Genomic DNA, 12,212 nt, shown 5'->3' with positions numbered 1-12,212 from the left:
ATTATGTATGTGTGTATTAGAGCTCAGTCACCACAGTGTAATCTTATGTAAGGGGAATTTCCAAAATATAAATAATTTAGGTTTAGTGTATTTTTGAGGCAATGGTTTATGCCAACTGAATTACTTTGAGTTCTGATTGAGAATATACTATCAACAGTGTATATCATTAAAATGAAATCATCAAACATCAAGTTGTACAAAAAGTAATCACATTTATTTCAATCCATGTTCATCATATATTATGTCTTACCACTTACTTTTATTTTCACATGTTCATGCATCACATGATGCCCACTGACATACAATACATCTCTCTATCCTCTGAGTATACCCAATACACCATACAGGAAAGACATTTGTGCTACAGTATGTAGGCATGGCTTGGCCAGTCCTGGCTCCTTGGTAGTTGTCTTTGTCTCTCTGTCTGCCCCAGAAATCACAGTTGTTAGAGAGTCTCTGAATCCAGTTCTAAAACTTAGTTCAAGTTCCTGTGTGTCTCTGTGCCGGTCCAAGCTGTGGCCTTTGAGCTGGTTCCAGGCAGCCTCCGCAGCTCTAGCCAATGGTGACACCAAAGCCACACTGGAACTTGTTTTTGCGGTGATTGAGGAAAGCCCCCAGAGCCAATGTGAGAGGCAGTGGGAGCAGCTTCTTCTCAAGGGTAGCCCCGACAACCCAATTACTGTCAACTGTCCCTATGGAAAGGAAAGAAGAATTATTTTAAAAACCTTTTTTGGATAGTTATGTTAAACTTGTATTTTAAAACAATGTTTATTTACCTTTAAAGAGCAAGTTAGCTTTGGGAACGTCCAGCTGGTAGCCAAAGGATGTTGTGGTATCTTGCATCCTTGTGCTGGCCTCAAATTCAACACCTATCTGCAACTGTTAATAAAACAAACTGAATTAAGTTTAAGAAATTGGTAACATAATGTTATTACAATTCTTAGTGCTCACAAAGCATATTTTACTCCATAAACACCATGACTTTATAAACATGTCCGCACAGGATGAGGTGTGATTTTCACAATAACCTCTTGATGTCCAGCAGAAACTTTTTTGTTTTATGAAGGAAACACTGTACAATGCACATCCTCATATTTTCTCATGTTAACTACCTGGTCATTGGCTTTATGATAGTACGTAGCATGAACTCCTGCTCCTCCTAAAGTTAACGTAGCAACATAGTTGTCACCTGAGGAGAAAAACAGCTTTACAACATTGATCACACACACACATCATAAAGCAATGAGATGGATGACTGAAATACGCAACATATATGTCAAGTATATTCACTGAGTTATCTTGCAGTGCACAGTTTAAAAAGGGTATATTTACCTGTGTACCTGCCCAATAGGGAGGTGACGGCCCCTTCTTCGCCTGGCCTCCTGTGATACACCAGCTCCCCGCCCAGAACTAGTGCTGGTGTGATAGACTGGAGATAGTGGGTCACCAAAATGCCTATAGAAAAACCCATTACACACAGTAGGTCAACATGTCACCATTTTCTTAGTAACTACATTTCTAAAGGTGCTATGAAAATCTGCCCATGAATTAGGTATGTGTAAAAATATGAAATTACACAAACCTGCACCAGCTGAAACCGATCAGTAATTACAAAGCATTTCTGCCTCTTGTCAGTGTAAATGAACATCAGCTGGTTCAGACAAGAAACATCTCCAGATGGGGAAAAGTAAAGAGCTCTCAAGACCTTTGCAACAACATACTAATACTAAAGTATTGATTACAGAAGGATTTCTAAACTTCTGAATATTCCAGGGGGTGCTGCTGGGGCCAAAGTGGAAAGAACATCATTTTACTATAAACTGGCCACAACTAGGTGCTCCTCACATTATATCTGACAGAGAAGCGAAAATAATTATCAGGAGGGCCGTCAAAGATCCGAGGACAACTTGTGGAAAACGTCAGAAAGACCTGGGTTTACCATGTACAGTTGTACTGTATGTACGCTAAGACCTGCCAACCTCGAGGAAATGTTATGAGTATGTGATGAAGATGAAACAAGGGTGGACATTTCCACAAGACTGTGATTCTGAACACACAGCCAAGGAGGCTCTCAGTTTTTATACAAAGAAAATAAAGCTGCTAGAAAGGCTCAATCACCTGACTTGAATATAATCTAGGGAAAGAGCTAAAGATTAGAGATTATAAAGGACCAAGATTTGAAGACTGTTTGTGTGGAAGAATCCAAAATCACACTAAGTATTAAATACATTTCAGTAAGTACGTTCAATACTTTTCCCTGCATCGTTTCATTATATTACTCATAAATATTAGTTTCTGATCTTTTTTTTGTTTTGTGTTTGTTTATATGGGAAATACGGGTGCTATCAAGAAAACATGAAATGCACATTTTACAGCATAGCCTATAATACATGTTGAGCATTTACATAGCCTATGGGTTATCCAGCAGCTTTGTGCACATCTTCCCCACAGCACACACCCCAACAAAACATGTTCCCACAGCCATGTTTGTCGGTTTTTGCAAACACATCTAGTAAAAATTTCATGACTGCATGTGTCTAGGGTTAGTTGCCAAGCAGCGGTTGGATGTGTTAATACTGATAGAAATGTAATAGTATATTATAATGCTGTATACCTATAGCCTATTCCTTTTAGAGCAGGTTCTATGGGCATGATGTATTTAACCTGAAGGTGGAAGTGCAACAATTCATGTGCTGCAGGCGCCCTCTTGCTGTGATTTTCAGTCATGCCTGGATGCAGCCATTAATTGAATCAAGTCTGTTGTCAGGCTTAAATTAAAAGGAGTAATCATTATTAGGCTTTTCTTTCCAAAGTTTTTGCTTTGTTTTGACGGCCCATCTCTGCTCACTATGAAGCCAAAGGCCATTCAGTCTATTATCATGCCATTATTAGCAGAAAATCCTAATTGTGTTTCAACCATGTTACTCTGGTTTTGTCCTGCTACTGTTCTCAGTGTAACATACATCTTCACACAGTTTATAATAACACACACAAAGCTTCAGCAGAACTTGTAATAAACTTATAATCATACCAGATCCAACAAGTACGTCTGGATTTCCAAGCGTTATAGCAGAGGTGAAATCTTTACCACGATACTCCATGTCACATTGCCAGTTCACAAACTTATGCTGCTGAGTCTACAAAAAACAAAGAAATTTAAAAATTAAATATTAAAGCTGGAATGACATTGTTACAAATACCTAAAATAAATGGCTCTTCCCTTCACATGGCTTCATACCTGAATTGCTATTTTGGAGCGCACAGCATTTGTAAGCTGGTGGATGACCTGGGCATTCAGACTGCCAGTGTTGTCCATATCTCCCACCATTACAGGGAATGACTAAAGGGAATTAAACATACATTGTCAGTTTTAGAGTAATATTGATAACTGTATTTAAAAAAAAATCTGTCCTGATTTTTGACTGACATTCAAATCCATTGAGCAAATGAGTCACATGAGAACATTTATAGACAAAATTGCAGGAGTGTGTTAAAGTCTTGGTGAAATGATCTTTACCTCTGCCGGCCCAGTCTGTTTACTGCCTACATAGGTGGCACCAAATCGATAGCCAGAGTCACCCACGGTGCTAAGGGTAACAGTATGGCTGACCTGAAAGTGGTTACTCAGGCCCTTGTTAACCACTAACCGAACACCTTCCATCTGCAGAGGGAATACCTCTGAAACCAAAAAGGGGACAATGCAATTAGATCACTCTTCATATGACAAGTATTTAAACCAACAACAGCCATACTTGCAATCAGTATATGAATAAATAGTTCTGTAATAATTACTTGGTTCCTCACCTTTACATTTGCGATGACACTCCTCATATGTGCCTGGGTTAGCGAGGGGGGAATCTCCATCTGCTGTTTGCTGGTCAGATCCAGATATTGGAGGGACGGAAGACACGGAGGGCATAGTGAACCCAGGAGGGACTGACAATCCAGGGACCCCTTGACCACCGCCAGCTGCTGCTGGGGCTGGACTGGGGGAGGCGGCAGCCAACACACTGCCCATACTCTGAGACTATAACAGACTGAGAGGACAGGTGGACAGTGAAACAATCATTACAATTAAATGAATTAACATATCTGTGCAATCACTTTAGAGGTGCACAAATCACTCTGTCGTTAATTTAACAAACGGTAAGGTTCTACCTTAGTATTCATTCTTTATAAAGTATATCCAACGGGCTCACTCAGAAACGTTAGCTACCATTAACTTGCCTGGACATAATGAGCGATCCGTCCTACTGTACTGGCTGTAATAGCACAGCAGGCTGGTTGCAGATCAGGCCCAGTTAAGTCAGGCACATATCCACATATGCGCTAGATCACAGCACAACAGACACTACAACTATCATCAGACTGCAAAATATGGGTTGCAACCAAAGCCACATTGGAGGTAAGCCAGCAGCCGGCAACACTATCCGCTATAAACATTTAACCTATGAAGGCTAATGGAAACTAGCAGGATTGGCTGAAGGTTAGCTAGCAGGCTAGGTAGCCATGTGGAGTCGAACACGAGATGCATTCATCTAAATATGAAAGAAGCAGCTGTTACAAAATACAAAGGCAGACAAAGTGAACCCAACAGAAACCACGTCCTATAAAGTCCTCATGCAGTTTTACAGTTTGGCTACTCACGCTGACGGTTTCGGTACAGGGGTAGTTCCACACCGGCAAAGTTCACGGCAACGTGACCGTAGTTGCGAAGCGTCCTCCCATTTCCCGTGGCGTGTGTCTGTATTGGATGAAAGGTGTCTCCGCTGAGCGCCTGTTGGCTGAAGTTACCGCGCGGACCGCCCGACCCGGTGACGTAGCGCGGGGCTCATTCGCTCAGCGTCCCGTTTATTCAGACGGTGACTGAATGACATTCCAAGGGTACGACCGCACTGAATGAGTGAATATTATAGAAAAACTTCGTGCATGCATTCTCTGGATACTGCTGTAGTTACCATACTTCATGCTTATACATTTTATATAGTCCCTGAAACAGCTACTTAGGAAGACCTGGGGTGTATTTATTGCTGATACCCTGCTTTATGGTGCAGGATCCAGGCTGCCCTGGTACACAGGAGACAAATTAAAATCAGCATTTACATAAACACACTCCACATATGGACAAACTGGAAAAAAACGTGAGTCAAACATTTGACTTTAATTTGCTAGAGGCAACCGGCATCGACACACTCGAGGACATTCTTAATGGTCAAAGGACAGAGATCAGGATCAGGTTATGAAGGTGTTCCTTAATACAGTTTGTGGATTCAACATCAACTTGAATAAGTTCATTCAAAGGAAGATGGTAGATGGTTTGTAGAAGGCACAATCAGGGGATGCCGTGATATAACGACCACCCTGAACTATCAATGTTTGATTATTGAGACACTGTTGAATTAAAGAAGACAGTCTAGTTTCAGTTCAGTGTGGTAATAGGTAGTCACTGTTTTGAGAAGGGGGTAATTGACTGTTTTTTAGTGTGCAACCACATGTTAAAAGAAGATACAAACGGAAGTTCTGATAAGGGCAGAGTAGGTTTAACTAAGGCACTTTTGTAAGGAAGTATGGGCAATTTCATTTAGACGACTGAATAAAATGTTCAATGTAAAATGTTTCTACACACCAATTTAAGCCCCTCACCCATCTTATGCTGACTATTAATCTCAAGGATGTGAGTATGGGATCATTACACTCTTTTAAGATTACGTAAATTACTGGGTCTAAACAAAATGCCAGTCACCGACGTCACACTAGGATCTTTACTTTTTTCCCCTTCTGTTACCATTTTAACACCATTTGTGTTTATTTGAAATTATGCTATTCATCTACTCTTCAGCTTTGGTTTGAGGATCCTAATGTAACAAAGATTTGGTTCATTTAAAAGGTTAGCTGCTGAACTGTGTCCAAAGCTGCAGCTAACGGTCCTGTCATCATGCAAAGAGAAAATCAGATCAGAGTGCCAACGGGCTGGTGATCGTCTAGTTTTTACATGGTGCCAAAAACAACACCTGCAGGTGGCAGCTGTGAGAGTAAAAGTGCATTACTGATGGCAGAACAGTCAGCAGTGTCCCAGCTGACAGAAAGCTCCACTAACCACACAGTGAACACAGGCCAAGAATGCCAGATTACTTGAAGACTGCATCAGTTTATGGTCAGTTTTCCACATGTAATGATTATCTGAATAATACGCTCACCATCATGAAATACGTCAGGCTACAAATCAAAATCTGATTTGAAGAAATCAAGAATCATCGTTGAGATGAGTTTACACAAAAATCTGCAGGATTAATGCTGTGACGACTGTTTAGAGCTTCATGAATCAGACGTACTGAATTCTAGCTTCAAAATGTTCTGAATGCAAAAGTGGCATTTTAGCAGGATGTGAACGTAGCTGTCAAATATATTAACAGCAATTTCCATGTTTTGTCAGGGGTGGTATTTTGTGATGACCAATTGTGCAACTGTGACCCTCTCTAGAAATGTGGTTAGAAAATTGTTTAAAGTGGCAATCTCAACAGGGAGGATAGCAGTTTATGAAAACATGTACAGACAGAAATGGAGACTGCTGTAAATTCAAACTGGTAAGAAAAATTCTAAAGCAGAGTAGTTTGACTGCAAATGAGGGGGAATCCAATCTTCACTTGTCAGTCAGTCTTGTTGTTGTTGGATGTGTAGTCCTTATTGTGTCACAAACGCCGGTCACCATGTCTCTTCTGAAATACAAAACACACAGAGCCAAGAATAGCATTACAATGTCCAATCATGTGAATGAGTCACTGCTTAAGACATCCTGCAGAGCAGACAGCTGGCAGTAAGGCTGATCAGCTCTGTTCAAATCTAAACTGACTGCTGTTGTGCATGTTGAGGAGAACAACCGTTAACCCAATCACCTTTAAATCCTGTAAAACTTCAGTTAATCTTCATCAAAGAGGATAGAATCCATTACCAACACTTGCTAGTATTTGTTCTCTTTTAAGAGGAGGGTCTGCTGAGACATGTCTGTCATTATGAGCAGATTGTACATCAATTTAAAATACTCGCATTCATCACATATAATGTAGTTTTAACAGATTCTTTGTTGAAAAATCGAAAAGAAAAGCTGATTTAACAAACAGTCTTTGATTAGAAATGTAATGCAGGGCAGAGCAGTGCCCACAAACAGGCTTCCAACAAACCAGAAGCCACTGAATGCTGAACACTACAACTGAAATGTGAGTTGTAGTGAGAAGATATTGAGTAAAGCAATGACACCACAGTGGCCTAATGTACAGTTTAAAATAAACAGCTCATCTCAAGTTTTACAAGAACTAACCATTCACGCAGGCTGCTCCCTATTCCTTGTGTTTTGCTCCCTCTTCATCACCATGTTCATCATCATCTGGGTTGACGGAGTGAAACTCCGCTACATACAGGCTCTTGTCAATGCTGCTGGGGATGGGTTTAATGTCTGTAACCAGTTGATCCTCAATGGTCTTCAGGTTGTAGCGATCATCTGAAGTTATCAGATTGATGGCCAGACCCAGATGTCCAAACCGCCCTGAAGGAAAAGATGAATTTGTATTTTATCAAGTCGTGCCATTTTAATTATGCTACCTGTGAACAAAACTTTTGTTAATCTTTACCTGATCTGCCGATACGGTGTAGGTAGGTTTCTGCATTTTTTGGGAAGTCAAAGTTAATGACCACATTTACTGCCTGGATGTCAATTCCCCGAGTGAACAGATCTACAAGAAAATAAAGATATGGATCAGTTAACCTAGTAATAAATTAAAAAACTAAAAAACTAAAGTTCGAAGCAGCCTACCTGTGCAAACCAGGTTTCTGCACAATCCATTTCTGAAGTCATGGAACACACGGTTCCTGTACTCCTGCATCATCTTTGCATGAATGTAGAAGCACGAATAGCCCAGTTGAGTGATTTTCTTTGCCAGAAGCTCAACTCTCTGAGTGGAGTTGCAGAAGATGATGGACTGATTGATCTGAAGCTGTAGCAGAAAAATACAGATATGATTATTTCTCATTAGGTAGTATAGATAATTATTTAGCCTGAAGCAACAAGTGTCTGCATGTGTATTTTAATTTCATTCTTATATTCTGATCACATTTATAAATCATGGCCTATGAGTTGCAACTTCTAGTCAGTGAAAAACACCATGTGTAATTTTTTGTGACATTTATAGGACTCAAACGCTCAGCCAGATACAAGTTAAGCCTCGCACACTCACCTTAGAGAACAGTGTGTTAAGACAGTGGACCTTCTGTCTTTCTGTCACATAGGCATAGTACTGGGTAATTCCCTTCAATGTCAGTTCCTCCATCAGGTTGATTTCATAAGGCTTCTTCAGGTGCTTGCTCTGGTCAACACACACAAAGTTAGATATTATATAATGAAGCACAAATAGGATTTATAGAATAGAAGGCTGTTCCAAGCTCTCACCATGAATTTTTGCACACTGATTGGGAAAGTGGCAGAGTAAAGCAGAATCTGGCGATTCTTTGGCATGAAGCTGATGATATCTTCAATCAGGATCACAAAATCCTGGGACAGCAACTTATCTGCCTGAAAGAGTTTTGTTCAAAGAGAGAGCGTCAAAGCAGAAGGCTTTATAAAACAGTCAGTCAGCAATCTGGAAAAAGAGCTGAACCTACTTCATCCATCACAATCATTTGGGCCTTATCCACTTTCGCCACCCCCTTCTTGATCAGGTCTAATATTCTGCCTGGTGTGGCGATCACAACATGTACTGGAGAAGACAAAGAGCAACAAAAAATCCAATAAAAGGTTATTACATTGTTGTGTTAGATTTCCATAGGAGGCTCAATTAAAACTATCCAGCTGCATATCTGTGGACCTTTTAATGCTTTTATTTATAAAAACAAAAAATACAAAAGAACAACACTGAAACTAGTCATTAAATTACAATGAGCCAAAAAAAGCCCTACTAAACCGGTTTCATCTCTAACATGGAATACCTATTTCATCAAGGCGCAGAATATCATCCCTCAGGTTGGTTCCGCCTGTAGTAGCCATGACCTTAACCCCTCCCAGGTGCTTGCTGATCTGAATGCTGATCTGGCTCATCTGCAGGGCCAGTTCTCTTGTTGGTACCATTACCAAGGCTGAATGGAGACAGAAATGGACTGGCTGATGAAATGCACACGTTGATGAGATGCACAGAGATTTAAAAAAAAAAAAACTTGAAAAGACAAAATCCTGTTCATTCTGTCCTGACCACAACGTCAGACATAGGATGAGGCACAGAAACTCACCCTGGATGTGATCCTTCTTCAGGTCTATTCTTTCTAGGAGAGGAATGAGGTAGGCTCCACTTTTTCCTGTACCATTCTTGGCCCGAGCCAGAATATCTCTACCTGAAAGAGCAATAGGGATGCTCTCCTCCTATTGGAAAATATAAAAAAATAAAAGCTGCATGACAAACAAAACACCACTCTTTTGCCCACACACACTTTTATGTTACAAGAACAATAAAACTCTATCTTAGGTGCAGTGAAGTTTTTTTAAAGGAATGAACAATCTATGACTTCCAAAGTCATCATGGAGAGAGTAAAGCACAACTTTAAAGCTTTTAAAAGTCCTGACAATTTTTAGTAATCTCTCTATGAACTAATAATGAACTATGTGAAAAACTGCTTTTAGTCTGCTGGGGATTTATTCATTGCAACAGAACAAGTGACATTTTGGAAAAAATGTTGACAAGGCTCAGAGACAGCAGGTTTCAATACATCCATGTATACATGATACCCTCCATAAAACTGCAATCTATCGTTAGGATGTGCTGGTGATTTCCTGCCGAGCTGACTGGCATTAATACATGTTCTGGGATATGACCTACAGTTTTGTCCCATTACAAAATGCTTACGCAAAACAGTAAGTTAGTAAATATGCAACAGCCAAATGCTTCCTGGAGAGGAATAATCCTTTCAGTATTTGGACATACTACTGGCTTTATTTACCTGGATTGGGGAGGGTTTTTCCCATCCCATTTCAAAGATCCCCATTAGAAGTTCTCGCTTTAGGCAGTAGTCTTCAAATTCATTTCCCTTAGTTGACGTCACATCCTGGAAAAGTTTATATCACTGTTTACAGCACTATAAGTCAACAGTAACTAATTAATTAACAATACCTGAGGGCTACAGAGATTGTAAACAAATAAACTCAAACATAATATAATTCTGTACGTTATTATAAACAATCCTCTTACCGAAGTTTTCACCCTATTGTCTTTTGGTGGAAGCTCCAAGCATCTCTTCCAGTCATCACCAAACCTAATTGTAATAATTTGCATTGTTACTCCAAATAATGATGAATTTTCTACTTTGGTCAACTTAAAAAAGCTACCATGTTTTTTCACCAAATAGGTAAAAATGAATCTTACTTAATGCCTCCACTGCTCTGAGGAATGCTGGTTCTATTCTGGAGGGCACTGGGCGGTTGAGCTGTTGAAAGCAGTCCTGACTGTTGTCCAGCTGGCTTGGTCTGTCCCCTGAGCTGCCCATTTGATGGTTTGTTCAATCCAAGCATTGATGCTGGGTTTGCTGTTCTTGCTGTAGCCATGGGTTCTGTAACTGGCAATTCCTCACAAAATGCAATGCATATATTTTCTTCTTTTTCACTTTTCCGTATTGCTTAATGCACCCGTGTGTGTGTAAACAAAAAGTAAAAACTGCTTGCTTTGCTTTTTAAAGAATGTACATTCAAACTTCTTGAAAAGAAGAAGTCTGTGTTTATATTTTGTCTATTTACAAGACAGCTCTCCAAAAAGGGAGAAATTAACATTCATATAAATAATATCAAAAATGTGACCAAAAGTTAAACTCTAACAAAAGGTTTGTCTGTATCTCATGTCCTTGCTGTAATGACAATCCTGAATTTTCTTTGTGTGTTCTGAATGTCTGTAAATTTCACTGCTACGTTTATACATTCAAATTGTGTTGCTTTGACATCAAGTTTTCAAAATGCAACCACTGCACCTTAATACTGTCTCAAATACGACTCCGGCACACAAAAAAAACAAAGCATTGGAAGTCCACTTTGAATGTTTTGAGTTACGTTGTTCGGGTTTCCTGCAGCAAAGGTTGAGATGGCTTTCTGCAAAGTGCTCTTGGAATTCCCGATTAATCGAGTCCTGATTACCTGCCAAAAAATATACACTCACGGTTACTTTGAAATATTAAAAAAATAAGCCAAAAGACAACAGCACACCACTCAGAAGGTAACACGCTGTAACACCAAAGATAAATGACATATGAATACATCAACAAAGGACATTTCCGATCTGCTGGAACATGCACCACGACTAACAGAGACCGCGAGAATAGTTTAATAAGTCAATTACCAAAAACTCTAACCAAGTAATATACAAAAACAATGGCTAACTCTTCCATCAAACAATTCAACATCTTCGCCAGTGCGGCTTTGTTGTGACGCCAACACTAACAGCTAACGCTAACTTGAGCTAACGTGAGAACAATTGCAAGCTAAAACTCAACTCTCGCTTGAGCGATCAGACCAAGTTATATTCGAAGTTAGTCATTGACCGGAATTTCAACACTCTCTATACAGTACACAAACTAAACAATGCCACTTGCCATGCGAATGTCTCCTTTCATTAACACTTATCTGCCGTCGATAGCTAATTTAGCTTGTGAAAGTTAACTACGAGCACAGATAAAACTTCATCCATAGCAACGTGGCTTTTGCCATCCAGCTAACAAGCTACGCTACGTTACGATAAATTCCCGGTTGTGTGAAAAATATTTGGGATTATTCGCCAGAAAGGCTTGTATACAAAGCGCCCGATTGTGAAACTGTGTTCACCTGTTGCTTCAACACTTTTATTCAACCTGACCTAATAACTAAGTTAGCATGCTAGTGTTAGCTTAGCCAGTCTGCGTTAACATTAATGGTACTGCTAATAATGCTTAAGAAGTGCTAGTTGAAGAAAGATGCTGCGCTCAATTTACCACACTCACTCAGTGACTTACCCGCTGTGCCGTTGGCTTCAACGACAGATAAACATCTCAAGTTTGGTAAATAAGAGTTTTTGGAAATTCACAGAGTTGTCAGTCTTTTGTCTCTTCTTTTAGAATATTGACAATTCAACATGGCCGCGCGCTCGATTTTGGGCTGGTTGTTTGTGCTGAGAGACCTCACACTGACCAATCACAGCTCTGCTTTCAAATCTGAG

General features: G+C 39.9%; 2 protein-coding genes across 2 annotated transcripts; both read right to left on the bottom strand.

The window, feature by feature from the left end:
* Nucleotides 1-192: 192 nt before the first annotated feature.
* On the bottom strand, nt 193-4,747 carry tomm40 (translocase of outer mitochondrial membrane 40 homolog (yeast)). Its single transcript, XM_028424543.1, has 9 exons — nt 4,648-4,747; nt 3,805-4,037; nt 3,518-3,678; nt 3,239-3,340; nt 3,032-3,137; nt 1,333-1,455; nt 1,113-1,189; nt 777-879; nt 193-692 (listed from the first exon to the last, which is right to left on the bottom strand). The coding sequence occupies exons 2-9, from the start codon at nt 4,016-4,018 to the stop codon at nt 553-555; spliced, it is 1,026 nt and encodes a 341-aa protein (XP_028280344.1). The 5' UTR covers nt 4,019-4,037; nt 4,648-4,747; the 3' UTR covers nt 193-552.
* A 395-nt stretch (nt 4,748-5,142) lies between these two features.
* Nucleotides 5,143-12,156, bottom strand: ddx61 (DEAD (Asp-Glu-Ala-Asp) box helicase 61). Its single transcript, XM_028424856.1, has 13 exons — nt 12,010-12,156; nt 10,401-11,158; nt 10,227-10,290; nt 9,979-10,083; nt 9,274-9,403; nt 8,977-9,123; nt 8,653-8,747; nt 8,441-8,563; nt 8,229-8,357; nt 7,808-7,988; nt 7,626-7,727; nt 7,316-7,540; nt 5,143-6,716 (listed from the first exon to the last, which is right to left on the bottom strand). Exons 2-12 carry the CDS (start codon nt 10,577-10,579, stop codon nt 7,335-7,337), a joined length of 1,461 nt encoding a protein of 486 aa, XP_028280657.1. The 5' UTR covers nt 10,580-11,158; nt 12,010-12,156; the 3' UTR covers nt 5,143-6,716; nt 7,316-7,334.
* Between the last annotated feature and the right edge of the window lie 56 nt (nt 12,157-12,212).

The sequence above is a fragment of the Parambassis ranga genome, chromosome 16, assembly GCF_900634625.1.
Source record: "Parambassis ranga chromosome 16, fParRan2.1, whole genome shotgun sequence".
Taxonomy (NCBI): Eukaryota; Metazoa; Chordata; class Actinopteri; family Ambassidae; genus Parambassis; species Parambassis ranga.
This window is presented reverse-complemented; position numbering and strand designations above follow the sequence as displayed.

Excerpts from the sequence above, each read along its gene's own strand:
- tomm40 (XM_028424543.1), bottom strand. The coding sequence starts at position 4,018 with ATGGGCAGTGTGTTGGCTGCCGCCTCCCCCAGTCCAGCCCCAGCAGCA. Across the intron at positions 3,341-3,517 it reads AACAGACTGGGCCGGCAGAG|TCATTCCCTGTAATGGTGGG; the intron begins GTAAAGATCATT and ends AATTCCCTTTAG. Across the intron at positions 3,138-3,238 it reads GCTCCAAAATAGCAATTCAG|ACTCAGCAGCATAAGTTTGT; the intron begins GTATGAAGCCAT and ends TGTTTTTTGTAG.
- ddx61 (XM_028424856.1), bottom strand. The coding sequence starts at position 10,579 with ATGGCTACAGCAAGAACAGCAAACCCAGCATCAATGCTTGGATTGAAC. Across the intron at positions 10,291-10,400 it reads CAGAGCAGTGGAGGCATTAA|GTTTGGTGATGACTGGAAGA; the intron begins GTAAGATTCATT and ends TATTACAATTAG. Across the intron at positions 7,541-7,625 it reads ACACCGTATCGGCAGATCAG|GGCGGTTTGGACATCTGGGT; the intron begins GTAAAGATTAAC and ends CTTTTCCTTCAG.